At 38.2% G+C, this 27,986-nt stretch overlaps 2 protein-coding genes across 11 annotated transcripts in view; one reads left to right on the top strand and one right to left on the bottom strand.

Annotated features, from left to right (window-relative positions):
• Nucleotides 1–35: 35 nt before the first annotated feature.
• On the top strand, nucleotides 36–26,791 carry OSGEPL1 (O-sialoglycoprotein endopeptidase like 1). 4 transcript variants are annotated; one of them, XM_038585141.1, is made up of 8 exons: nucleotides 40–638; nucleotides 4,844–4,997; nucleotides 6,036–6,240; nucleotides 6,317–6,465; nucleotides 7,480–7,610; nucleotides 7,717–7,788; nucleotides 9,659–9,764; nucleotides 25,685–26,791. In XM_038585141.1, exons 1-7 carry the CDS (start codon nucleotides 418–420, stop codon nucleotides 9,735–9,737), a joined length of 1,011 nt encoding a protein of 336 aa, XP_038441069.1. In that variant the 5' UTR covers nucleotides 40–417; the 3' UTR covers nucleotides 9,738–9,764; nucleotides 25,685–26,791. The 4 variants fall into 4 exon arrangements, 3 of the variants coding, with proteins under 3 accessions (XP_038441069.1, XP_038441068.1, XP_038441067.1); XM_038585139.1 differs by having other exon boundaries at nucleotides 42–638; nucleotides 4,844–5,231; XM_038585140.1 differs by lacking the exon at nucleotides 9,659–9,764 and having other exon boundaries at nucleotides 4,844–5,231.
• Nucleotides 13,677–27,986, bottom strand: part of ANKAR (ankyrin and armadillo repeat containing) — a 51,654-nt gene continuing 37,344 nt past the window's right edge. Inside the window, exons 18-26 of one of the 7 annotated variants that reach the window (XR_005385019.1) lie at nucleotides 26,048–26,170; nucleotides 22,168–22,326; nucleotides 21,393–21,510; nucleotides 18,918–19,027; nucleotides 17,306–17,502; nucleotides 17,057–17,171; nucleotides 15,264–15,310; nucleotides 14,793–14,924; nucleotides 13,811–13,946 (exon numbers count right to left, since the gene is read on the bottom strand). Coding sequence is in view for 2 of the 7 variants with exons in the window: in XM_038585124.1 (XP_038441052.1) it covers nucleotides 13,699–13,946; nucleotides 15,264–15,310; nucleotides 17,306–17,502; nucleotides 18,918–19,027; nucleotides 21,393–21,510; nucleotides 22,168–22,326; nucleotides 26,048–26,170 (1,002 nt within the window). In the remaining 5 variants the exon portion in view is untranslated. Of the gene's footprint in view, nucleotides 13,947–14,792; nucleotides 14,925–15,263; nucleotides 15,311–17,056; nucleotides 17,172–17,305; nucleotides 17,503–18,917; nucleotides 19,028–21,392; nucleotides 21,511–22,167; nucleotides 22,327–26,047; nucleotides 26,171–27,986 lie in introns of those variants that run through there. The other 6 variants (XR_005385018.1, XR_005385022.1, XR_005385020.1 and 3 more) reach the window with 6 other exon arrangements.

The following is a 27,986-nucleotide window of genomic DNA, read 5'->3' as shown; positions in this document are numbered from 1 at the left end:
GCGCCCCTTGGGCGCTCGATCGTCGGCCTGCGCGCTTCGCCCCTCGGGGGCGGCCCGGCGCGCCCTGGGCCGGTGGAACGCTCCCCGCAGCCGTCGTCTGCCGGCCTGTCGCTCGTCGCTCGCGTCCCGGGGCGCGTGGCCGCCGCGAAGCAGTGGGAACTGCAGATGGACCCACTTTGCCGTTAGAGAGGAGACTTGGCGACCGTCCGGAGGGCCTCGCACCGGGACGGGGGCGCCGGGACTGTGCACGTTTAACAGTTTTTGCTGACTTCTGTACAGTCTTATAATCCTACAAAACTATTGTATTGAAAAATCAGGTTCTCAGTATCGGGTTTAATTGGATGCGTTGGTGGTCAGCGTCAGTTCCGGACAGTTTGTTTCTTCGTTTCTTTTCCAGGAATCGTCTGTAGAGTCGGTATGCTAACGTTGCACAAGGCAGCGGCAGCTCTTCCTAAGCCGTCAAGAAGCAGGATGTGTGAGTTTTTAAGAAGTTTTGGCTTTGATCCTGGAAAACTGTTTCTTCATAAACTAATCCTGGGGATTGAGACCAGTTGTGATGATACCGCGGCTGCGGTGGTGGATGAAAGTGGAAAGGTTTGGGGAGAAGCCATACATTCCCAGACTGAAGTCCACTTAAAGTAAGTAGACGTTACCTGGGTAGTTCCCATTTTTTTGGCGGAAAAGGAAAATGAAATGATTCTTCTCTATTTGTCATATGTAAGCGCAGTTTCAGGAGCAGAGTTCTTTTGCGGAAAGGCTTCTAGTCGCTGCTGTAGAAGACCTCAAACCCTTAGATGTGGCTTTTTCTTTTTCTTTTTTTTTTTTTAAGATTTTGTTTATTCATGAAAGACACAGAGAGTCAGAGACACAGTCAGAGGGAGAAGCAGGCTCCATGCAGGGAGCCCGACGTGGGACTCCATCCTGGGTGTCCAGGGTCATGCCCTGGGCTAAAGGCAGGTGGTCAACCACTGAGCCACCCGGGTGTCTTCTAAGTCTACACAGCGAGGTCCCAGCCCTTGCTGAGCCCCCTGCTGTAACAGCGAAGCTCATTCCCAGCTCCACAATTTAGGCATCATTTCCCTTCAATAGTGCTTTTCCTGCTTCTGTCCACCTGTAGGTTTCATGGTCCCAACTAAAGTAAGGGGAGAGCATCACCCTATCTCTAGACTGTGTCAGTCACAGGAAAAAAAAAAAAATCCTATTCACATTTATACATAGAACTCATGTTGGCACTCAAATAAGTAACGAAATACGATTGTGTTAAAGCAGAGGCCGGTGCAGGGTTTGTGAAGTCCTCTGTTTGCAGAGGACTCTAGTCAGGCTACACCGATAAGTGGGCTGGACCCGAAGTGGAAAATACCCGGAGGAGGCGACTGCTCAGCTGCAGCCAGTTGTGGCCATGCAGAAATGCCCGCCCTGTGCCACGTGATCATCAGTGTTCCCGAGAGAAAATGGAAATCTAGAATATAACTAATAGCTCTAGATTTTAAGATTCGTTGCTGATTCAAAGTGTGTTAAAATGCTGTGCAGATCAAATAAGTCTTTGAGCCATCAATTTATAACATGTGACTAGTGGAAAAGGTCAGTATTTTGAGATCACAGACCTGTATTTGAGTTAGGGATTAGGCACCCGGTGGTGACTCTGATGCTAGGCGAGTTCCTTGTCCTCTGTTTTCACATGTGTACAGTGGGAAAGATAATACCTGCCTGATAGGGTCGTGGAGACGGAATAGAAACAATACAGGATATTGCAGTTAGGAGGAGTGTATGTGGAGAGACAGAGCGGGCCTCTAGCAGTTGCATGCCGTGTGAAAGGGTGAAGTACTAGGAGAGTCTTTGCCTTCAGGAGTTTGGCCCAATGATAGGCAGAGCTACATGGGAACGCGGAGCATGCAGTACAAGGCAGCGTAAAGTAAGCACATAACAAGCGGTGCGAACAGTAACTGTTCTACCACAGTTCTTTCCGGGTTTCTTTTTTTTTTTTTTTTTTTTTTCTTTCCGGGTTTCTGAGTGTCCTGTACCTTTGAACATAAAAATGTTAACTGTGTAGAAAGGCCCTCCCTGACCACTTTATCTAAATTCGACATTCCCACCATGTTTGTTCTGTATCACCACACCCTGCTTATTTTCATCTCATCTTTTTGATGATTTTTACATTTGTTTACTTATGTACAGTCTGTACCCCAATAGACTCCAAACTCCATGGTGATGGGCTGTATCTTTATTAATCCCTACAGTGTGCCTGATAGCCAGCATAGCATGTGCTACATTGCAGGTGTAAGTAGGCCTTCAGTGAATGAGACAAAAAAAAATACTGTAGCATGAGTAGACATCATAGCAAAGGCAAAGAGGAGAGAAAATACAGGTAGACATTCAGTTTAGTTAGTGCCTAGGTCACCTGAGAGGAGTACACAGGCAAGTAAACTGTATGGTACCATCTACACAGCTCATCTCAGCATTTACTGAATACCTTCAGTTGCCAAGCAGCAGTTGAAGCACCGAGGTACAAATATGTCTAAGATGTATGATCCTTGTCTCTGAGCAGCTTACCCTGTAAAGTGGCTTAGAGTGTAGGTCCACATTCTGGGTCAACATGAGACCTTGTACAGTTTTCTGCGCCTCGGTTTCCTTATATATGAAACTGGGATAGTAATGACAACTAATGTACAATATTGTGAGGATTAAATGTGAATTCTTCCAAGATGTGTAGTGCAGTTCTTGACAAGTAGCAAGAGCTAGAAAACTATTATTGGTAACAGTAGTACTTCTTTACTGATATAAATGTGTGAAGAAGGCAGATTGGTGAACACGTCTTTGTAAAACAGCATGAAATGCATTAATGGAGGATGGGGTGGGGGGTGGGGTGGGGCTTTCTTCCAAGCCAGAAACCTGAAGGACAGTCTTTTAACTTCCTTCTCAATACTCTATGTCAAATCAGTCATCTAGTCAGAGTAACCTCCCAAATATTTCTTCAAACATTCCTCTCCTTTTCCCCTTATTTATTTATTAAAGATTTTATTTATTTATTCATGAGAGACACAGAGAGAGAGAGGCAGAGACACAGGCAGACGGAGAAACAGGTTCCATGCAGGGAGCCCGACGTGGGACTGGATCCCTGGTCTCCAGGATCAGGCCCTGGGCTGAAGGTGGGGCGCTAAAGTGCTAAGGCACCCGGGCTGCCCCAGTTCAAGCCCTTATCAGTTCAACCCCTTCTCTGGACTCTTGGCTTCTACCTTCAGGCCAGATGGTTTCCCTGCCTTTTTTTAGCTTTGGCCTCTCAAATCACCTACTCTCCATATTGTGTACAAATTAATTCTTCTGAGAATAAAGCCATGGTCTTACTCATCTCTTTTGTCTCTGGTGCATAGCTAGCATAATCCTTTGAAGATAAAATACATACAGGAGGTACAGATAGGAAGGAAGGTGGGCAAATGGGGAGAAGGAAGAATTAGTGGGAGGAAAGGATTTGGACTTAAATGTCAAGATAGTGCTTTTGAGTAAGCAAGTTATGGGGTCAGCTTTACGTTGTGCTTTACTTTCTGGCAACACAATGTAGAATGGACTCCAGGGATCAGAAAATCTATCTAGGGAATTGCGGTTAGAAGGCTTTGAATAGACTTGAGATGATGAGAGCCTTCTGAATTTGATGGCAGCAGTGGGAATGGTGATACATTTATTTGTGGAAAGTGAGATAAAGGAGATGAAGATGAAGCTGGAAATCCAAGTGATTAGAAAGTTTAATGCCATTAGCAGAGTTGAACAATAGAAGAGAAAACTTACGTAGTTCTTTTAAAGAACTAAAGAAAATAGTATTACTATATGAATGTGTTGAATAAGATTGTTTTATGGTTTCCCTCTTTGGCTGATACAATACATAACTATTAAATAAGTTCTAGTTGAATGCTCCTACTGAGGGTTTTCATTTCTGTGTATAAAACTTGCAGCATCAAATATTTGAAGATTTTTTTGAGATTAGAGGTGCATCTTACAGACTATATTTTATTGCTCTGCTTCTCTGATTGTAAGTCAGTCACATGCTGGCAAATTTTTTGCTAGCAACTTTGCCTCCTACTTCTTCACTCTCAACATTTGGAGCGGTCATTCACTGCTTATCCTACATGGACCCCAAATCAAAATGATCAACCTAAGCAGTAACCCAAACTGTATTTCAGGATTGTAAGCTGTCTGCTGTCCTGCTGTGACCTCAAGTGCAGTGTGTTTAAAAATAAACTCATCTTCTTCACAAAACTGACTTTATGTTTGTCTCTGTTAGTATTTCTTTTCTCCCAGTCATTCCAGCTCAATACTGAATGGTCTTGGATGCCTTGGTCCCCCTCCCTCATACAGCCAGTCCATTATAACAGTTTTCAGGGCTCTCTGTCCCTTTCTTTCACATCCCATGGTCACGCAGTTTATGATGTAAACGAATACTCTTACAATAACTTCTTTAAAAAATCTCCCTGTCTCCAGACAGATTAATTTTTCTAAAATCCAATTTTATCCTGTCCTTGTTCAAGACATCCTCTATAGAATGCTTCTTAAGATTATTTTGGTGATTTAATTCATCAACAAATCCATAGGAATTTGTTGTGTATAATTTTGAAACGTCAGACATTATTAATCACTGCATACTAAGTTCTTAATAGTGAGCTACATTATAAGGCATACATATTTGAATATACTTGACTAACATTTTTACCTATATAATTAATTTGAAAACATGCCTTCAGCCCTGATATAAAACTTTTCTTACTCTATTTTCACAATCCTAAAATTATAAAAAGCTTTAATTATAAAAAGTTTATAAAAGGTTTTAATTATAAAGTTTTTTTATTTCTTCCAGAACAGGTGGGATTGTTCCTCCAGTAGCTCAGCAGCTTCACAGAGAAAATATCCAACGAATAGTGAAAGAAGCTCTGTCTACCAGTAAAATCTCTCCAAGTGAACTCTCAGCAATTGCAACTACTGTAAAACCAGGACTTGCGTTAAGCTTGGGAGTAGGTTTATCATTTAGCTTACGACTAGTAGACCAGTTAAAAATACCCTTCATTCCCATTCATCATATGGAGGCTCATGCACTTACTATTAGGTTGTTAAATAAAGTAGAATTTCCCTTTTTAGTTCTTTTGATTTCTGGAGGCCATTGTCTATTGGCATTAGTTAGAGGAGTTTCAGATTTTCTGCTTCTGGGAAAGTCTTTGGACATAGCACCAGGTGACATGCTTGACAAGGTAATTATTTAAGAATTAATTTCTCCATTCTTTTCTGTTAAGGTACCTTTTTCAATTAAATAGTAATAGATATACTGCTACCGTTTATCCAAATATTTCTGATTAATATATTAGACTGAAAAATTTATGCACAGTAAGAAAAACAGAAAAAGTAGTACATAGTTTTATAAGAGATTTCTTACCCATTATGAATAAAATGGTAAGAGGTTTTCATCAGTACATAAAGGCTCAGATGTTTGCAGTTATGTTTTTAATCAAAAATATATGAAAGAAATTGCCATGTAAAGCACTATAAAAATGTGAAATAAGAGGGTATATAAAGATAATGTAAAGACTGTAAAGCTGCACAAAGTTTTATGATTAAACATCACAATTGCTGACCACACTAACAAGCAGGTTTCTTTTTCCTTTGTTTATGAATCCTTGAGGCTACTGCTATATGCAGAAATCCTACTGCCAACAGCTGAAATAATTAGAAGAAATTGACAGGTTCTAATTTTTGAAGTTTATCATTAAGCAGTCGTTGTGAACTTCAAACTTTTCATTCCCGATAGAAGAGCAGAAGTGATAGGGAAGCAGTGATTGGCCACTATTGATCAGGCTGTCAGAAGGAGCGAGAGAGAATCTGTCCTTACTACCAGCTGTAGTCCAAATTTTAAAAGCATCCCATGTCTTATTACTCATCCAGATTTGTTCTGTTTTTTTTGTTTTGTTTTTTGTTTTTTAGTAAATTTAATTTCCTTTGCACCTTGGTTTCAGAATTGCAATTTTATGACTCATTACAAAAACTTTTGTTTTTGATAGGTAGCAAGAAGATTGTCTTTGATAAAACATCCAGAGTGCTCCACCATGAGTGGTGGGAAGGCTATAGAACATTTGGCCAAACAAGGAAATAAACTGCATTTTGATATCAAACCTCCCATGCAACGAGCTAAAAATTGTGATTTTTCTTTTACTGGACTTCAGCATGTTACTGATAGGATAATAACACAAAAGGAAAAAGAGGAAGGTATTTTTCTAATTAATAGAGTTGATAAAATACATAATGCTGGATTGTGCCTAAAAATACCTGCTCGTTTCTGCAGGGATCCAGAAGGGACAAATCCTGTCTTCAGCTGCACACATTGCTGCTGCAGTACAGCACACAACAGCGTGCCACATTGCAAAAAGAACACATCGTGCCATTCTGTTTTGTAAGCAGAGAGACTTGTTACCTCAAAGTAACGCAGTACTGGTAAGCTTAGTCAGTACTGGTAAGCTTAGTCGTCTCCTAACAATAGAGTTAACACTTTACAGTATGTAACTTTTCTTCTAGGAGCTTAATTGAGCTTAATTTCTAGGATGAAAATAACTTTATATCATATGCTAGCCCTAAAGTATGAAATTTTACAGAATAAAGACTAATAACCAATTCTTAAATAGGTGTGGCAGCTTTATGGGACATCTGTACAGGCTTTGTGGCAAAAACCTCCAAGACTTCATCTTCTCATTGAATTTGAAAGTGGATTTACAAGAAGAAATGAAATGCAGTAACTGCTATCGTTATATTTAGAAAAATAAGCTAGCTTCCTTTGAATGTATGTTCTTTTGATGAAATCCCTTTAAATCTGCATAAAAGCCATGGTAAACTTCCTGTTTATCTTAAAATTCATCCTTTTGAAAATTATGAGAGAATATTTAAATGATTCACAAAATGGAATATTACGTGAATATCAAAGGCAATTGCTTAAGAATAATGTAAAATGAGAAAAATGTTTATAAGTAAAAATAGGGTCTGAAATATTGTACTTTTATTATAATTAGAAAAAAAGAAGAAAATGTACAAAAATGAAAGTGGTCAGGGGTCCCTGGGTGGTACAGTCGGTTAGATGTCTTACCCTTGGTTTCAGCTCAGGTCACAATCTCAGGGTCATGAGATCCACCCCTGATTAGGCTCCATGCTCAGTATGGAGTCTAAGTTTCTCTCTCCCTCTGTCCCTCCCTGCCCCCCTCTAAATAAATAAATCAATAAATCAATCATCATATGCTGATATTGAAATTGTTGATTTTCTTTTCCTCCAAATTGTTATTTTATATATATATATATATATATATATATATATATATATATCAATCACTTGCTTATCCACCTATCAAAATGTGATGTTTTCTTACTGTATAATGCTGGTATTTTCCCCAGGTGTAGCTAACAGTTTGGTTCATATCCATATATAATATTTGGTACTTTTGGTCTTTTCAATTCCTTCAGGTTGCATCTGGAGGTGTTGCAAGTAACTTCTATATCCGGAAAGCTCTGGAAATTGTAACAAACGCAACACAGTGCACTTTGTTGTGTCCTCCTCCTAGACTGTGCACTGACAATGGCATTATGATTGCATGGTGAGCCATAGGATATATATGCTTCACTCATCATTTGCCATTTCATCATGCTAAGTCTTCTTTTAACTCTTGGTCTATTTATTTTATTTTAATGATTCTTATTTAGGAATGGTATTGAAAGATTGCGTGCTGGTGTGGGCGTTTTATACAACACAGAAGGTATCCGCTATGAACCCAAGTACGTAGTATCTTTTATAATCTCTGTACAAGTTGGAGTAGGAGATTCACAGCCTAAATTTTGCTTTTATATATATAAGGTTTTCATTGACTTGAAGAAAGATCACATTGATTTCTTTCATGAAATTTCTTCTTCTAAGAAATAGCTCTCCTGCAGTATCAAATTATAGACATTTTGACAAATCATAGTTTAGAAATAGGTGGCGGGTAGGGGTGATGAATTCCCGCATTTAGTAGCAGAATAGAAACCATGTCCATGGCCTGGACTTTTGCAATGTCAAGCAATCTCAGGACTAGCTGGCATGTTGGGGAGTGTCAGGGAAGAGGTGTACAAAGCAGTCAGGTGTGAGACTGCTTTGTGAGTATGCTTCTCCACAGGCAGCTGAAAGAGGGCCAAAAGATACCTGTTTTCTGAAAGCCTTATTTCCTCTCAGATCAGAGTTCGAAAGAATAGCACAGTGTTTCAATTTGTTATCAATTTCTGGTCTAGGTTAGTTCTGGAATAGTAAAATAGTAAAGGATGATTATGTTTCATAATCTGCCGTAATTCTGTTTTCAATATGATTTTATTTGATGTTTTAAAATTTTTCAGCATTTTAATCCATAACTATAGCTACATGAACCATAGACTATTAAGACTTCTCAAACACAGGGACGCCTGGGTGGCTCAGCAGTTGAGCATCTGCTGTTGGCTCAGACCGTGATCCCGGGGTCCTGGGGTAAAGTCCCACATCAGGCTCCCTGCATGGAGCCTGCTTCACCCTCTGCCTGTGTCTCTGCCTCTCTGTGTGTCTCTCATGAATAAATGAATAAATCTTAAAAAAAAAAAAAAACACAACTTACCGTAAACAGAATTTAGTTAGTATTGGCAGAATGAATCTCCTATATTGATGGCCTAGCCTCAGGTTAAATATATTGTCTGATCTGGTGTCGCCTTCTTGTGACCGTGTTGAGGCTGAAAGACCAGGGGTTTTTCCAGATTAGGGTCCAGTTGAAGCCTTAATATTGGACAGTGTTGTAAAACAGAAATCTAAGGCCAAAGTTATTTACCGAGGAAGAGCTGAGAAAGAGAGTAGGATCTCAGACCTCTCTTGCCAGGAGTGACAGAGGAAGGTAGAAAGGAAGCAAGCCAGATTTTGAAACCTCAGAGAAGAATCCATAAAAACCAGGGGAATTTCTAAAGTAGAAATAGATGCAGATTTGACATTAGCTGCATGGTAAATTGTTTTTACCCTTTCAGCTTCGTAAGAGAATTATAAGGCATTTTTGTCATTTTTCTATTTCATTTTAAGTTTTTATTCATAGTATGAGAACAGTAAAACTATTTCAAAAACTTCTAATTCTCAAACTCTTGAGTTGTATACATTAGAGATGTATAGCTGTTTACATGTCAATTATACCTCAAAGTATTTTTTAAAATTCCTGAAATTTAAATAAAAGAAAACAAAAAAATACAATAAAAAATAAAATAATAAAAAATAAAAATTCTAGGGCAGCCCAGGTGGCTCAGTGGTTTAACACCACCTTCAGCCCAGGATGTGATTCCTGGAAACCCAGGATCCAGTCCCATGTCAGGCTCCCTGCATGGAGCCTGCTTCTCCTTTTGCCTGTGTCTCTACCTCTCTCTCTGTGTGTCTCATGAATAAACAAAAATCTTAAAAAAAAAAATTCCTGAAATTTAGATTTCTTGTTAATGGAACTGGCCTTCTGTTCACCTATTATTCCTGCTGTATTTGTGTTCAAGAACCATCATCATATATTATACATTAGACACATACAGTGTCAGAATTCTAAGCAAATAATCTACAGAACTAGCAACAGATCAGGAAGCAAGTATTTGAAATAATGAGATTTATCTGGTTATAATGCAGATGTCCTCTTGGAGTAGATATATCAGAAGAAGTTGGAGAAGCCGCCATAAAAGTACCACGGTTAAAAATGGAGATTTGATTTTTGCTCTTCAAAAAATCTCTTAAGGTAGTATTTCAACATTAAGTTGTGATTTTTTGTGTATGAAATTTTGGAAGGTACATAATACTAATTGTTTATCAAGACTTTTGTTTTTTTATGTTTGATATTTAACCTCTTCTGAAAGACTGTTAATAATGTCATAGTCTTATAAGGGAGTGTAATTTTTTTATTATCAAAATTAAAGTAAAACATCTTGTGGGGAAAAGAATGTACTGATATTGGCAAGTAGAAAGAAAACCTTGGAAGATATACAATGATTCTGCTAAATCTTGGCCCCATATTAAACAGGCTTAGACTTTTTTTCTCTTTTCCTCATATTAGGATTATAAAAGCTATTTTTTTTAGATTATATTCTATGTATCTTATTTTAAGTTAATTGAAGTACAGTTGACATACAATATTATATTACAGTGTGCAACTTTATGACTCACATTTATATGTATTATGACACTATGATTAAGTATAGTCTCACCATCTGTACCATGCAAAGTTACCACAGTGCTATTGACTCTATTCCCTCGACTGTACTTTTCATCCCTTGATTTATAACGGGAAGTTTGTACTTCGTAACCCCCTTCTCTTATTTCACCTGCTCACCCCAGTCCCCTCCCCACCTGGCAAACTGATGGTTATCAGTAGAAGCTATTTTTTGAAACAGCCTGACTTTTCTAATGAGAAAACAATTTTAGAAAAGTAGCCAAGTCAAAGTCATGTCAAATCAGAGAATTCTAAATGAAGACAAAAGGTGACTCTCTAACAAAATGCAAGTTATTAATTATAAAAATATGTTATTAGGTGTCTTCCCTGGAGCAGTTGGGATGTCTGTCTATACATTTCTTAAAATGCATCTGAGATTTTAAGAAATATGATTGACCACATATATTTATAGCCATTATTTTAGAAATTGTATTTAATGAAAATATATGAGATGTAAAGGTTTTTGGTTTTGTTTATTGATAATTCCCTTTGAATCTGAAACTTTATACCAGGTAATCACTTTTTTTCTGTCTAAAGTAACTGAATGTACTGTCTTTTTTTTTTTTTTTTAAGAATTGTGATCCTAGAGTATTGCTTTATAATTATCCATTTGGAAATAGAAAATATTCATATGAGGGAACATATAGAAACAGACAATATTTGTAAAACTTTGTATTCTTTGCTGTTGAGGTATACCTATGATAGAATTGGTTTATAAATATTATTTAGAAGAAACTATTTGTGAATTCACACTTTTCATTTTTATTTGTGTTCTGTATCATGTGAACGTGAATTCACAGAGAAGTAATTTAAGTATTTCCTGTGACTCTCACAATTAGAGTGCATTCAAAGTATGGAAGGAAATTGACCAAAATTTCTTCCCACTATCACAATATTATACAATGATATCTCAATTTTTTTTAACAATTATAAGTATCAAAAATTTTTAAGTATCAAAATTGCTCCAGGTACCACAAGCACACATGTCAAAATTGAGTTCATGTTATAAGTAAGAGAAACTACAGGTAAATGAACAATTTGAGAAAGCATCCCACATCTGTTGTGGGCCTTCAGTACTGGCCATAAGAAATAAGGGAAGGGAAAGAAGAGAGAAATAGGGAAGGGATAAGGAAGGGAGAAATACTGACCTCTATGTGGGCAAGCATATGTCGTAGACTTAGCTAATAGTACAGGTAGAAGGCAGACAATTTGCTGAAATCCTCTTATCCTGAGGCCTTTCTCATACATAATTTTTTTTTTAAGATTTATTTATTTATTCGGGGGAGGGGGGCAGAGACACAGGCAGAGGGAGAAGCAGACTCCATGCAGGAAGCCCAACATGGGACTCTATCCCGGGTCTCCAGGATTCTGCCCTGGGCTGCAGGCGGCACTAAACCTACATACATAATTTTTACATAATTTTTAAAATGAAAAAATACATAATTTTTATGTACATAATTTTTAAAAAGAAAAAATGTAGGGTAATAAAAATAATCTTTACTGGAGGAGCTGTACTTCAGGAAAAATACTTTAAGTTTTCGGAGTGGTAGGATGGCCTTGGTAGGCCAAGAAATGCAGGAAGTATCTCATATTATTGAATACAAAGAATCCCTAATACTCAACCCTGAACATATTCATAAAATATGTTCTTTAGTCCACCAGAAGGCCAGTGTCAAAGCTCAGTTTGTTGTTTGGAGGGTTTTGTTTTACATCTACAGAGGCTTAATATTAATAGTTCCATTAATATGAATACTTATCCTTAACAGTGCTGAATAAATGACTCAGTTTCTTACCATTTGCATTATGTATCCCTTAGATAGAAATAGAATAAGCTATTCCCCCCACCCATAATTCCTATATTAGCACATCCACCAGAATTAGAATTAAATTTTAAGATTAGAGAGGTCTCTTCCTGCCCAGTGGCTAAAAGCATAGGTCTCAGACTCTGTATTGAAAGCCCTAAGTTCCTGTAGCTGCCATCATCACTATCATTATTGTTTGTGTTAAGGCACATTAGGGAAAATAACTGCTAGGTAATATATATGTTTTCAGTGCAGCCCAGGTGGACTGTAAGGAGACACTTGAGCAAGTAGACAGAGGAAAATGAGGGCTTTAAAGGATACAGTGAAGCAGCTTGATTTTGTATCAAATCTACCTGCCTGGGACTCCTAGGTGGCTTCAGCATTGGCTCAGGGCATGATCCCAGGATTCCAGGGTCGAATCCCACGTCGGGCTCCTGGCATGGAGCCTGCTTCTCCCTCTGCCTGTGTCTCTGCCTCTCTCTCTCTCTGTGTCTCTCATGAATAAAAAAGATTTTACTTATTCATGGGAGACACAGAGAGAGAGAGGTAGAGACACAGGGAGAGGGAGAAGCAGGCTCCATGAAGGGAACCCAATGTGGGACTCGATTCCGGGACTCCAGGATCACACCCTGGGCCAAAGGCAGGCGCTGAACCGCTGAGCCACCCAGGGATCCCCTAAATCTTTAAAAAAAATCTACCTGCTGTAAAATAGAAGCAGATGTACATCAAAACTTGTACTTACTGGAAACGGTCCTCTTTGGGCAAAGACATCACATGATTCTAAGCCACAGAGCATTATACTTTCCAGTTGTAAACCAAAAATACTTCCAAGTATGGAGAATGGTCAATACTGGTGGCCACGGTTTTAGCCATACTTTTATACTTGGTGGGAAGTGATTTCAGACTTTTTTTTTAAAGTCCTAAAAGTATACATTTCTACGTTTTGCGTTTTAAAGCCTCATGCATTTGTAGTATTTATCATTAAATATCTCAGGGTATTACAATGAGTGTTAACATGTGGGCTATTTTGAATCAGGCCTCTTTAGCCCAGCATACCAATTTAACATGTTTCTAACACTTGATATAGATACACTACTTATGCACTTGTATCAGTTGCTATATTTTAATAGTTTTAAGTGCAAGAAAATTGTATTTAGTTTTTGAAACTATAACTCTGACCTAAAGTTAAACTTCAGTAAACAGGCTAGAGAAAATCTATTAAGTATCAAAATCAAGGGGCACCTGGGTGGCTCAGTGGTTTAGCGTCTGCCTTCGGCCCAGGATGTGACCCCAGGGTCCCCGGATTGAGTCCCACATCGGGCTCCCTGCAGGGAGCCTGCTTCTCCCTCTGCCTATGTTTCTGTCTCTCTGTGTCTCTCATGAATAAATAAAATATTTTTTTAAAGTATCAATATCAACTTCCATTTAAACTGCTTATATTCAGCTATGTTATATATATTTTTGCTACAACTAGATTAAAATCAAAAGTAAAAAATTTGGGGGTACCAGCTGGCTGAGTCAGTAGAGAGCATGTGACTCTTGATCTTGGGGTTGTGAGTTCAAGCCCCACATTGAATGTAGAGATTACTAAAACATAAACTATTAAATAATTTAAAAGGATTACTCAGGAGTTCCTTCATACTTTCATATTAATGCTTTAATTAGCCTTCTGCAGGTTCTGAATTAGCTTTTTGTACATGTTTCCCAAGTTGGTTCAAAAACACTATTCTTGGTCTTGATACTTCTGTGATGTCTGATGGAATTGCAGAAGAAAAGGAAAAAATATTGTGAGAAACAGTGGTCTTTTTTGTTGTTTTGAAGAGTCCCGTGAAGTTAGTTATAGGAGGTATTAAAGTCAAAGAATCTCTTGGTTGAATTTTAGGTATTAATTTTCTTTGGTGCTCTTTCCCTGCAAATTAGACAGTCACAATTAAATATCTCTTTCTTAAGCCCAAGAGTCCCAGATTTAGACTCATTGCTTTTGGTTCTATATAATTCTATTTTCTTAAATCATTAAAACATACTAAGAGAATGGATCCATAACTTCCAGACTTTAAAGACGTCAGAGTGCAAAATTTGTGGGGGCCAATATATGGTTGCCAACTTTTTAGTATGCCAAGTTGGGACTAATAAAAGAACAAATGCCAACGTCATTTTGTAAAAGAAGGGATATCTTAACACCCAAAAGAAAGTGTAAAAGTACTATCTCAAAATGTCACATTTTATATTAAATGAAACTTTATCAGAAACTTGCTATATTGTCCTTATTTTTTCTTTTGTTATCATAAACCTGTGAAGACATTATCAGACCATTAATGGTACACAGATTGCTATTTAAAAATCAATGTTAAAAAAACAAAACAAGAAAACAATATTTAAGTGAAGAAATAAACGACTGACTTTATTCCTTTGTGTAAATTACTTACACTAAAGAAGCTATACAAAACATATTCTTCAAAGAAAAAAAAAAAAAACATATTCTTCTACTCATGATATTCATATATTTAACCTCCCGCAAACCTAGCTTTCCTCAGACACTCCCTGAATAAGTGACGTTCTCTCTTTTATTCTCTCCCTTTCCACTTGTGACTTACAAACAAATCTTGGCTTTTGAATCCTTTCTATCCTTGCTTTTAATTATCGGATAATATACAAAAAAAAAAAAAAAACAGACTGATATTGGCCCTACACTAAGCACACATGAATAAACACTAAGCATATAAATGAAGTCAAAAAGTAATGTTTTCCCTATTACCTGTCTAATAGGAAACGGTGAGTAACTCCGTAAGGTCTGTACTCCGATCCTGCAAGTCTAAATCGCTCAGCCAACATCTACCAAGTATATATAAAACTAGCGTATCACTGGGGAAAAGTGTGCTGCTTTACCCTAAGAATTTAAAGACAAGTTGTATGTGAAACAAAATAATAGCAAGATCATAATTTAGGCCATACTTGTTTCAATAATGACCTATTTGTATGCATGGCTTATGAGAACAAGTGAGGACTGGGTTTCTGCCAAGTGATCTAGTAGGGAAGGCCTTCAAAGAAATGATTACCATGGTTTTGTAAATGGGAAGATATTTTAAATACACAAAATGACAGAAGCAGAATTTATGGGTAAACTTTTTAGGGGATAACCTCTACATTTTGAATTTTTAGAAGTGGAACACAGAACTAAGGTTTCAGGGCTAGGAGTTACCTCAGAGACTAAAGAAAAGTCAATTACCTTTTTTAAAGACAGGAGTTACGGATGGTCCCCCATTTCTCTCTAGACTAAAAGGAAAACATGTTGATCACAAAGACTTTAGTTTCAAAGCAGTGGTTTACCAATAAAGTGTTTCAAGCCAACGAGTAACAAGAGTGTATGTAACTAAAGTGTATAAAATAAAATTTAAGTCTGGCTTAAAGTTAATATATTAAAGATGGTATCACAAATGTGTAGCTGGTTAATTTGATGAGGAACATTGGCTGTTTCCCACTTTAATGAATCTTAGGCTTCAAACTGTCCATGTGCTAATTTCATGGCCACAGGGTAACGTGAAAGTTAGCATTTAGGCTGAGGGCTTTCATACAGGGTCAGTTAACACCAGTAAAATTATGTCTCTCTCCATAGTCCAAAATTCGCATATCCAGAGACTTTTCTAATCTGCTGTTCTTGGGGCTGGTTGGGGGATGGGAATAGAGAAGTGGTATTTACACCCAAAAAATGCTTTCATGATTCCAGCCACAATCACTGTAATTGCCAGTAGTGGTATCAAGGAATATTTTGTGGAAGGGTATTGTTACCCATCCCAGAGTTTCCAAACTAAATCATCTTTAGCACATTTCCCATAGTTTCACTTAATCAAACTCCTTCACTGAATGGTCATGGAAAATAAAGGGAATAGTCCATGTAAATACTCTAAGAAGAGTTCATGACTCTATTGGTTATGAGAGTAATTATTAGTTACCAGTTCACCACCCCTGTTAACCATGCTTAGAAGTTCACCGATCACTGGTCACTCTTTCCAATCCCAAAAGTTGAGTGTTCACAATTCCAGGGGGTGCCATTCACCCTCAGTCGCTGTGGATTTGTATAGTTATTACACCTATTTTCCAGCAGATGACAGTAAAGTATCCTGAAAAAGGGTCATCTTTCTCTAATTCCTGAAAAGCTGCCATATGGGCTAGTCTGGGAGCAACTATATAAGATTATACTTTTCATTATTTATCCTACTTTTTTGGGTTTTGGGTTTTTTTAAGATTTTATTTATTTATTCATGAGAGACAGGGGGAGAAGCAGGCTCCCTGCAGGGAGCCCAACGTGGGATCCCAGGACCCCAGGGTCACACCCTGGGCTGGAAGCAGGTGGTCAACCACTGAGCCACCCAAGCATGCCATAAATTAATTTTTTGAACTAATATCTTTAACACTGCCAGTTACAGGAATTTAATTTAGATTTCCCTGTCTTTTACATAAAATTAGATCGTTTTGGGTTCTCAGTTTTTCCAAGAATTAAAATGAAGGTGGACTCATTTTTCTTTATAGTGAAAATTGATTTACAGAACCATGATGCAGTATTGGGTCCTGTTCTATTATTGGAGTGTAAATATTGCATCATCCACTAGTTGTGTTTCCTACACAAATCGTGGCAGTTACAGAGAAGACTTGTAGTTCAGCTGTATTGACTAAAGACAGAACATAACGCCCATCCTAGAGAGTCTCCTCTCCGTTCAGAACCTTTGGCTCTGATGAGACCCCAACACTGACGCCAGATCCTGGATGAGGAAGTAAGTGCCTGTCAGGTTCTGTCGTAACTCTGGCCGCAGGTCTGATTTGGCCCCGTTTCTACCCCGGGAGTCTGGCCTAGCTTTGAATCAAGTTCAGAGGTCTTCAGAACCTCCCGAGTTTTCTTGATGCCAAGGTCATGGCGGTTTTCCTGGTTGGCTTGGGCCTCTCAAGTATGTCCCAGAAATGGGTTCCTGGGTCAGACCTGGCGGCAAGCGGAATCCCAGAAAGCTGTTTTGAAAGGTGAATCACCTTGGCCAAACAGGATCCGCAAGCCCTGGTTGTACGCCTGCTGCACACGCGGTGCCGTTGCCGGTCAGAACTCACACTGGCTCTGGCAGTGGGCACTCAGGATGGATTCTCCCTCCTGGCGGGGGCGAGGCCTGCGTTCACTCCTCCCAGGAATAGCTCCCCTCCCTCCTTCCATCCTCCCTCAACTCCCTCCCTCACAAGTCCCCTGTGGCGATTCCCCTCCCGCAGCCCCAGCTGGACGCCCGATACCTTAAGGAGGGAAGTCCCACTTGCTGCTGCCACTGAAACTCCCTTAGGAAGGCCGGGTTAACGCTCGCGTCCCTGCTGATGTTCCTTGTGAGGCGGAGGAACTGACCCGGCCGCCTGCGGCACTCCTTGAGGAGGAGGCGGAAAGCGGCTGCGTTGTAAGTTAAGTAGCCCAGGGCGCAGGAGCAGGCCGCGCGGACCTACAGGAGAGACCGTCCCGCTGAGCTGTGTCCTGAGCCTCCAAGAGGCCTTCTCCCAAGGTTCGAGTGTGGCCCAGGGTGGCCACGGAGGGAGCCGGGCCGCAGCCCCTCATTTCCACAGTTGTTCCCAGTCCCGGCTGCATTTTGGAATCACCAGCAGTTAAAAGAGAAAAGAGGAAGAAAACGGAAAAAAAAAAAAAGTCCACCAACTGAATCAGACTTCCTTGGGGGTAGAAGCTGGGCATTCGTGTTGTTTTTAAGTGTCGCAGGTGGTTCCCAGGTGCAGTCAGGGAGAAGCACCGAGCCTGACCTAGGACAGTGGGCCTCAGGCTTGACTGGGCATGGGATCCCCCTGCTGGTCACAGAAGTTACTCGGTGCCTGGGTTCCCCTCCCCGGGAACTCTGATTTAATTATTTTGGGGTGCAGCCTGGACACTGGATTTTTCAGAACTGCTCAGTTGATTGTAATAGGAAACCAGGTAAAAGACTATAGGATAAAAATAAGTTAAAAATAAGACGCTCAGGAAAACAATTCAGTTTTCTACTGGCAAAAATAAGGAAACCAGCCTGAGTATCAGCTACAGGACCCCGGAAAAAGTAGATGTCTCCTTTTTTTGAAGGGAATACCCGCTGCCTGTAACCCCGAGGTAATGAGGTTGTTCATATGAGCTCGGGTGTATTCCTGAGCCGCTCCTGTGAAACCTGTTAGTGGCGGCCTAGGAAACGCCATCGAATGAACGTAAGCCAGGCCCAGGCGGGTACCGGAGGGTCGGTCCGCTGGTCTCCACGCTAGCCTGTGACTGCTGAATGTGCCCATCTGTCTCCATCCTTGAACAGTGGTTCTCCGTGTGTGGCCCCTGTGCTAGCAGCTTCAGCTTCTAGAACTTGTTAGAAATGCACATTTTAGGGTCTATGTCAGGTGTACTCAGTCAGAAACACTGCGAGTGGAGCCCAAGCAATCCATGGTGCAACCAGGCCTCCAGGTGATTCCTGTGGGCCCTGCAGTTGGAGGAACACTGCCTCGCCTCCGAGGGAGTGGGGGGCACCAGTCAGAGGCAGACCACTCCTGGAGCAGCCTAGCCTCCTCCATACGCCACATAAGGAAAGCTGTCCAGTGGGTTCCACTTTCATGCATTCCGAATAATCATAGAAATGACTTATAAATATTCTAATTACAAATTTCTATATCATCAATGTACTTACTTGTATATTGAATCTTAAGTATTGAAGTTAAATGGGCACATTCTGTGGGAATGAGAATTACGGATGGCAGATGTAGTACTAGAAACATCATCTAATTTTGAGTTAGTAACGAACTAGTATATGACATAGCTAACCTGTAGAGAAATTAGCCCCTTAAAGGGAGGCAATTACATTTTTAAGATATTTAATTATAGAATTACTTTTGTTTTTACCTCTTCTTTCCCTGAGTACAAATGATAGCAAAGCCGTTGGATTGTCCCTAATGTGGTAAATGCTTCTGGAATACCAGCTCTGGAATGAGCCAGGCTGGCTATCAAATTCCCTATAAATTAAACAAGAAAAAAACATTTGTTATGTGATTGGTTCAAACTGACATCGTGTACTTTTGTTCATTTACACATATTATTAAAAGGGGTCCAGTCACAAGACTCTCTTAATGAAGAAGAGCCAAGAAAAAGCACGTATATAATATTAAATGTAGAATTCTTTCCCCAAAATTTTGATTTGGTTTTCTGTTATAAAGAGTAAAATATAATTAGCTTTATTTAACAGTAGGAAATTTTAAAAATCAGCTTTTCTTCCCCATGGCTTCAGAATATATTTTGTTTTGAGGTTTAGTGGATTCTTTTTAATAACTATGAACATAATGATTGTACTACTGTAAAAAAATTAGTATGTCCTTTTTGTAGTTCAGATTGCTTTGTGTTAAGAGCTTAATGATATTTTACGCCAAGCAATGTATTACTTAAATTTAAAATCATTGAAATTTTTGCCACATGTTTGTGGATTGAAAATAATAATAAAGTAATAAAGTAATTCAGTAATTAAAAGTGCAACTACCAACTTAAAACTATTTCATTTGGATATGTGTTTTATTTTTAGAGCTTTCATGTGATATTCTTTCACAATATTGTTGCTGTGTTGGAATAAGTGCATCACATTTTTAAAATATAAGTGTATCCACTCATATAAATGTGGATGGATAATTCACTAAGATATTTATCAGGGTTTTGTTCTTGTATTTTTTGCATATTTTTTTCTGGCCTTCTTTACATACCAAGGCCTTTGTATTTATTGTTTCAGGATGGGGAAGGATGGGTTGCATGGCTTAACGTAAAAAATATATGAAAATAATCTTTTTTTCAGGCATATATTTTCTAAAGCCTATGTTTATAGAAGGCATTATTTTAGGTGAAAGGGAGAAAGGTGTCTTTAAAGATGAGTAGGAAATGGGAAACAAATGGAGGCAAGCAGAGAATCTGGGATTGAGAAGGAGATAGTAGGAACAGGAGCCATGTGGGGAGACTGGTTATGTGGTGCACTTGACACTTGGCAACAGAAATCCTAGTCCTTGCAAAACTTCTGTGCCTTTGGAGCCTCTTTTGGGAACCTAGTCGACTTAGACCTTGAGCACACCACTTATTTTACATTATATCTGAGGCCCGAATATTGTGCTTTGCTTAAGATACCCGACATGTACTTGACTCTGGAGATGCATCAGACTATGGTGGTGGAGTGCAGAGAAAGCCCAGTCATTTCTGAGATTCAGTTCCTACCAACCTGAGAAAATTAATATTTGAAAGCTAGTATAAAATAGTATTTTTGCGGGGATCCCTGGGTGGCTCAGCAGTTTAGCACCTGCCTTTGGCCCAGGGTGCAATCCTGGAGTCTCGGGATCGAGTCCCACATTGGGCTCCCTGCATGGAGCCTGCTTCTCCCTCCTCCTGTGTCTCTGCCTCTCTCTCTCTCTCTCTCTCTTTCTCTCTCTCTCTCTCTCATAAATAAATCTTTAAAAAAATTTTTTTAAAAAGATAGTATTTTTGCACACAAGAGTTTGTGGAGTAAAATTTAAACCCACTACAATTGTTTTTCAGAGTCACAGAATTACTATGACTTGAATTAAGAATGCTATTTAGATAAAAATATACTTAATAATTTGCTTGAAACATATTTCTTTCCTAGCTAGTTTCCATCAGAAAGTTTTCATTTGCATGAATTTTTCCTTCCATGCCAAGCAAAAATATTCTGTGGCAACAAGTATAATTTCCTTTCCTTCAGTTACTCATTTCAGTTAAAAAATAAAGACCTTATTTACTTTTTTGGTAGTAGTCACTCCATATGGTTGTCATTCTGATACTGTTTCATGTTGTGTTAGAGCGATATTATCAAGTCAATTAATTTATTATTCATCTGGAAAATTAGCTCTGGAGTAGATAGAGTTACGCAAGTAGCATTCAATGTGCCAAGAACTCTACTGGACTGTTTTGCTTTGCTTTATTGCCTAGCAATATAAGGAACTCTTCAATGTTAAGCAAAATATGAAGTTGATCAAAAGAAAACCAGACAGAGGTATATAGCAGTATAAGTCTGCATTACTATTATAAATCAGTGTGTAAATTTTGTTGTTAGTAGCTCATAGTTGAATTCTCATTTTATATTCTTAAGAAAATAATTAGGGGGTTGAAAAAGTAACTAGGAAATCAAAAAGTCCATGTTCAGCGTTACCCTGCTTCTATTTGCAGTGCAGAGTAGATTCCCATTGTTCCATGTAGACTTACACCAATTCATTCTTCAAACCATGTGACATATTACCAGGTTTATTATTATTGTTCAGATTACAAAAGTATTTTTGAAAATAGCTTTATGCAGATGTCGTTTTATGTAGCTATCTTCTAGTTATTTCTTACCTGTCAGGACAATAGTAGTGGAATGAACTGAATACAGACTAGCAACTAAAATAGTAACACCTCTCGCAGACAACGTAATATGGTCCACATCTATAATGACTTTAGCTAAGATGATAATCTGAAAACAAAAAAGAAGCATAGAATCATCGAACATTTTTCACTCTGCTTCTCTAATTACGCTTTTATGGTTTTTTTGGTACTTCTCTGGAAGCCAAGGGGAGTAATTTAATATGATCTATTAGAAGAAAAGCAAGTGGCAAGGGTTTGAATTAGAGTAGTCGTCACACTCTGATCACTGTGGTGAACATGGCAGGCCACTGTATTGCATCCTTGAAGTATGGGCTCACAGAACATACTTCTCTGAAAGGTCATAGGATAGAAAAATAAGCACCCAGATACATCCAGTTGTCATAGGTTGAAGGATCAGTGTGATCTGCAGTTAGAAAACTTGTCTTGGGTTCTATCTACCGTTTCTCTGCCCATAATATGGGGATGACGACAGTGATACTATCTGCTCATCAACCTCTCAGGTTTGTTAGGAGCATTAGACAAAGTACAGAGGCAAAAAGTGCCATGTAACTTCTAAAATTGTATATAAGTGAAGATACCCTCATAAATAATGGCATTTTTATGAAGTAGAAAGGGCTGGTGCGAAAAACACTGTGAATTTTATAAATTGGTAAATGCTTTTCCAGATCAATTTTTTTCTGATTTTTTCCATTTTGACTAAAATGACATATTTATTGATTTGAGGTTTTAACTTCCAATTTTATACCTGAAATGCTGCCATTGCCTTCTCTGTTTCAATTGTTGATTCAAGAAAAGGTTCAAAAATTGATATGGTCATTACTCCACTTTCCAATATCAAGTATTGTTGAAGGCGATTATTGAAGGCAAAAAGGGTTAATGCGTAGCCTGCCCTTAAACAAATATCCTAGAAATAGGAGAAACATGCATTATCTTTAACTTAGTTCATTTATTATGTTACTCAAAGTAATAGATTTCAAATTGTTGCCCGTCTAAATATATTTCATTCTTATCTCTGGGAGTAAAATATGACACTATTGGGGAAAACAGGTAATAAAGCTAACCCAGAATGTTATTGAACATATAAAATAGAGAAGTGGGCTGTGGTAGGCTAATGAGTATGCAAATAAATAAATAGTAACAAGAAATACCATAATTTCATTAACCCTCGATATTTTTATTTTAATATATTTTTCTTTTTTTTAAGATTTATTTCTTTATTTATTCATGAGACACAGAGAGAGAGGCAGAGACACAGGCAGAGGGAGAAGCAGGCTCCATGCAGGGAGCCTGACGTGGGACTTGATCCCGGGACTCCAGGATCAGGCCCTGGACTGAAGGCAGGCACTCAACTGCTGAGCCACCCAGGGATCCCCGTATTTTTATTTTCAATCAACATTTCAAAGTAGATTTGATAAATCAGAACTTCCCTTGTATAGCATGCTATATATTACATTTTAGGCATTGTGGGATGATCTCTATCATCTCTTAAAATAAGTTCACTTGTAAAAATCCATACTATATCCTAAGGGGAAATAAAAAGAAAGATGATTTAAAAATCACGTTTTAATATTCTTGGACTTGGTAAACAGAGCAAAAACCCATTCTTCCTTAGAATCAGTTCACTTGCCAAAGATGAACAAATATGGTAGATCTTCCAGAAAGACCGAAAAGAATTTTGTCACTAAATCTTATTTTTACTATTTTGTTTGAACAGTATCATACAGCAAGAACCATTAATTTAATGAGTTTTCTCCTGCCCTGTTAATCATTATATAAAAGCTCTACATGTACATACTAAAATATTTACCAATAAAATTATATGATGCCTGAGATTTGCTTCAAAAGTAACATACGACAAGGGGCTCCTGGGTGGCTCAGTCGGTTGGGCATCTGACTCTTGATTTTGGCTCAGGTCATGATCTCAGTGTTATGAGAGCCCTGCAGGGACTCTGTGCTCAACAGGGAGTCTGCTTAAGAATTCTCTCCCTCTGCCTCCTTCCCCTCTTTGTGCATGTGCACACTTGCTCCCATTCTCTCTCTGTCTCTTGCTCTCCCGACCCCTGTCTCTCACTCTAATAAATAAATAAATCTTAAAAAAATAATTTAGGAAGAATGAGTGGGTATATAGATGAAATAAGACCAACTGTGAGTTGACCCAGTGCTGAAGCTGGGTCATAGGAATATTTAAGTTCATTGTGCTACTCTTTTATTCTATATTTGTTTGAAATGTTCCATAATAAAAATTATGTACACACAAAGTAGTCACCTGGCCATAAAGTAAGAAGTAAAGTATTAGGAATATGCAAAGAAATAGGGTCCAGTAAGTGAAGCAGGTGGGAACAGGCTAGGAAGAAAAGGAGCATGATTAAGAGTAGAAGAAAAAGGAGAAGGATGTCCCTGAGGAATAGGGTAATGAGAATAAAATGAATGAATGAACAGAAAAGAAAGGGGGCTTAGAGAGTTAGTCAGACACAAATTCAGGCTCTTTGCCCTCTACTCCCCATATTATTACAGCAGCACATCTCCATTTTTTCATATACTATAGTAGAGTACAATTCTATATTTAAGAAAATAATACAGTGAGTTCATTTCTCTCCTTATGGTCCTCTTTTCTTCCTCCTAAGTCCCCCAGAACAGAACTGACAGAGATAGTTGGCAATTTTCTTCCCTGATGGCTAAATGCACTGCATGCAACAAAAGGTATCAAATTTCTCTGGGGTTAGTACTATTCAAAGTGTGGCCCATGGACCAGTGATAGTCCACAAAATGGTTGACAACAGGATTGCAGAAACTGGGAGTTAGCATTCAAAAGCAACAGCTCTTCTTATAGTTAAATACCAACTAATAAATATACAAAGAAGAAGATGTCTGTAGCAGCCTTATTAACAGTAGCAAAATTGTGGAAAGAGCCCAAATGTCCATCAACTAATGAGTGGATAAAGAAGATATGGTCTATAATCACAATAGAATATTACTCAGCCATAAAAAGAATGAAATCTTGCCATTTGCAATGACGTGGACAGAGCCAGAGTGTTTTATGCCAAGTGAAATACGTCAGAGAAAGATAGACACCATATGATTTCATTCATATGTGGAATTTAAGAAACAAACAAACAGGGGTGGGGCAAGAAGAAAACCAAAAGGCAGACTCTTAAATATGGAGAACAAACTGATGGTTACCAGAAGGCAGTGCGTAGGTGGAGGATTCGGTGGGTGTGGGGATTGAGGAAGGCACTTGTGATGAGCTCTGGTGTTGTGTGAAAGTGTTGAATCATTAAATTGTACACCTGAAACTAATACTACATTGTATGAACTAACTGGAATTTAAATAAAAACTTGATTTAAAAAAAAAAAAGACAACTTTTTTAAATTGCCATTAGGCCAATACCACATAATCATTGTTGCATATACGGATACTAAAATGGTGAGCAAAAGTACATGCAAACAGGGTATTTGCATAGTCTCAAAGTATCTCATCTTGAGAAACTTGTTAACTGAGAAAGGGAAATACAGTGACTTTGCAGTGGAGAAATATGGCAGGCACTACTTTAACCAAGAACCCAAGGTTAGCACTGCCAGTTATAAGATGTAACAGCAGCATGTACCTGTACCTCCTGAAATGACGCACTGGGCAGGTGAGTGGAGAAGACCACAGCATTTCTGTGGTGTTCTTGCCAAAACACACCACCTCAATTTAATCATGAGAAAACATGAGATAATTTAAATTGAGGGACATTCTACAAAGTAACTGGCATGGACTCATCAAAAATGTCAAAATCATGGAAGACATAAAGTCATGGAAGACAAAGGACGGTGTCTCAGAGATTGAAGGAGACTAAAGGGACATGACAACTAGCCGTAATAGGAGGTCTTGGATCGGATTCTGAAAGAGGAAAAGGACATTGGTAAGAAATTGGCGAAGTTTAGATAAAATCTGCAGATGAGTTAATGGTTATGGTATCAATGTTAATTTCCCTGCTGATATCCAGGAATGGTGGATAAAGGATATGCTAGAAACACTCCATATGGGTGACTGGGTGACGGGAACTGAGAGGAGCACTGGGTGTTGTGCTATATATTGGCAAATTGAACTCCAATTTAAAAAAAAATAAATAAATAAAAATAAATAAATAAATAAATAAATAAATAAATAAATAAATAAATAAGAAACACTCCATAATATTTTTGCAAATTTTGGAAAATCTAAAATTATTTCAAAAGTTAAAGTTTTTGTTTGTTTTTAATTATCTTCCATATAACAGATTGCTGGGGAAAAAGCTTTCCTTCACCATAAATAGTTTGAAAAGCACCACTCTAGAATACTGGGTAAGAAGTGGATGACTGAGACTGGAAAACTCATAAAATTAGGAAAAAGTTTCAACACCTCCAAGACAGAAGAGACTTATTGGTTCTTCAAGCATTGAAATTGCTACATTTTCAAGAAATATGACAACTATGGAAAATATGGAACAGTAGTATTTCATCATTACAAACTAATGACCTACCAAAAAGATTTTACATCTTATGTAATATATTTAAACATTGCTGTTAAAAAGACTTGTAATTTGATGATGTGGTCTAAGAACCTTCCTCCATGAGCTCTTAACATTTTATGAAGATATTACCTTATCTTGTGAGTGAAGAAGATAGAGGACATCAGCATATTTAAATCCTTCGTTTTCTTGTAATTCATTCTGTAACAGATCATTCCTTAGGACAATGCATGCCAAGGAAAATGCCACTTCAACCTAATTAATTGATTTCAGAAATTAATTTTCTTTTCATTCATGGTTTATCAAATGACATATTTCATTATATAAACATTTAAATAGGATATACTAATCCAAAGATACTATATAGTTCACTGATTACAATTCTCTAATATTTAGAGAGTGGCATTTATAATGTCTGGAGGAATGTCCCTTATAAGTTTTAAAAGCTGGGAAAATATCCTTCCTCCATGTGCCAGCACAACCACGCAGCTCCATTGGGAGGCCTGGGGGGAAGCAACCAGAGCCAGCTGGAAATGTGAGGAGGTATTCTCTTAAGTGCATAGTTGTATCCCTTCCACATCTTAAAAAAAAAAAAAAAATGTTTTTAATTTCTGGCATGGGATAGGCTGTTTTGAACTGCTTGTTAGCCACTGACCGTTGAGTCATAAGACTTCAATGGAATGCCTACGAATTAAGCAAAGCACTGGGTAGTAGGCCTGAGAAATAGTTTTCCTCCTCTATTTCTGGGGTCATCTGATGCACACTCTGAAGCCTTTTAGGAGGATGTAAATGGACCTCATTTATTGTTGGAACTCAACAGATAAGTTCTTTAAGTATTACACATTTCTATGAAAAATATAATGAATTTGAAAAGCATGATTATCATTGCAAAAATATTTGTTTACTATAGAATCATACTTGAAAAAAAGTATTGGGGATCCCTGGGTGGTGCAGCAGTTTAGCGCCTGCCTTTGGCCCCCGGCGCGATCCTGGAGACCCAGAATCGAATCCCACGTCAGGCTCCTGGTGCATGGAGCCTGCTTCTCCCTCTGCCTATGTCTCTGCCTCTGTGTGTGTGTGTGTGTGTGTGTGACTATCATAAATAAATAAAAATTAAAAAAGAAAAAAGTATTGATGTTCTGTTTTTAAGAAGTTGAAGAACTCTTGTAAATATATATTGAGGGGCCCCTGGGTGGCTCAGCGGTTTGGTGCCTGCCTTTGGCCCAGGGGTCCTGGGATCGAGTTCCGCATCGGGTTCCCTGCATGGAGCCTGCTTCTCCCTCTGCCTGTGTCTCTGCCTCTCTCTCTGTCTCTCATGAATAAATAAATAAAATCTTAAAAAAAAGAAAATATATACTGAAATATGGGTGGACGCAATTGAAGTAAACAGTTTTGCCATGAAATTGCATGTTTTAAAATAAAAATATTTTTAAATGGCATTTTCCATAGTCTTATGAAATTTATTTGTACTTTGAAAGTCAGTTTTTACATACAATTCAAGCCAAAAAATTGCTAGCATTATGGTCCTTCTTTTTGTTTCCCTAATCAACTCCTATAATAGAATAATCTCTTTCATAGCCAGAAAAGCTACATGACATCTTTTCTGATAACACATTCCTTAAAAGAAATAATGATGTATTTACTTATATATTTCTGTTTTCTCATTTCCAACAAAACTCATAGCAAATTTTGAAGAGAAAATGTATATTTTGTTATAATTTCCTGCCTGGCTAACTCTAGATGTCCTAAACTTCCAAAGCTTTGGTAGAGGATTTGAATAGATGTGAATGTCATTCAAATTCAAATTCAAACTGTCAAGGCAGTTTACTAAAAGTAAATAGAATAGTGAATGACTCAAACAACTCATAAAATATTCATATTGAAAAAACTATTGTTGCTGGCCAACGTAGGCTGCTTGGGAGAAGGTAAAGCTGTTTTGATAGTGCAATACTGATAGGAATCACTTATACTTGAGAAATTTTGCTACATAAATCACACATCCTCATTATCCCCACCCAGATTTAGCAACCAATATCTGAGGAAGTAGGGAAGAAATTCTGTGAATAATCAA

The sequence above is a fragment of the Canis lupus genome, chromosome 37, assembly GCF_011100685.1.
Source record: "Canis lupus familiaris isolate Mischka breed German Shepherd chromosome 37, alternate assembly UU_Cfam_GSD_1.0, whole genome shotgun sequence".
In the NCBI taxonomy this organism is placed as follows: Eukaryota; Metazoa; Chordata; class Mammalia; order Carnivora; family Canidae; genus Canis; species Canis lupus.
This window is presented reverse-complemented; position numbering and strand designations above follow the sequence as displayed.

What these genes read in the sequence shown, in the direction of transcription:
- OSGEPL1 (XM_038585140.1), top strand. Translation starts at nt 418, where the DNA reads ATGCTAACGTTGCACAAGGCAGCGGCAGCTCTTCCTAAGCCGTCAAGA. An exon ending in CAGGTGACATGCTTGACAAG is followed by an intron (nt 5,232 to 6,035) that starts GTAATTATTTAA and finishes TGTTTTTGATAG; the next exon opens with GTAGCAAGAAGATTGTCTTT. An exon ending in ACAAAAGGAAAAAGAGGAAG is followed by an intron (nt 6,241 to 6,316) that starts GTATTTTTCTAA and finishes TCGTTTCTGCAG; the next exon opens with GGATCCAGAAGGGACAAATC.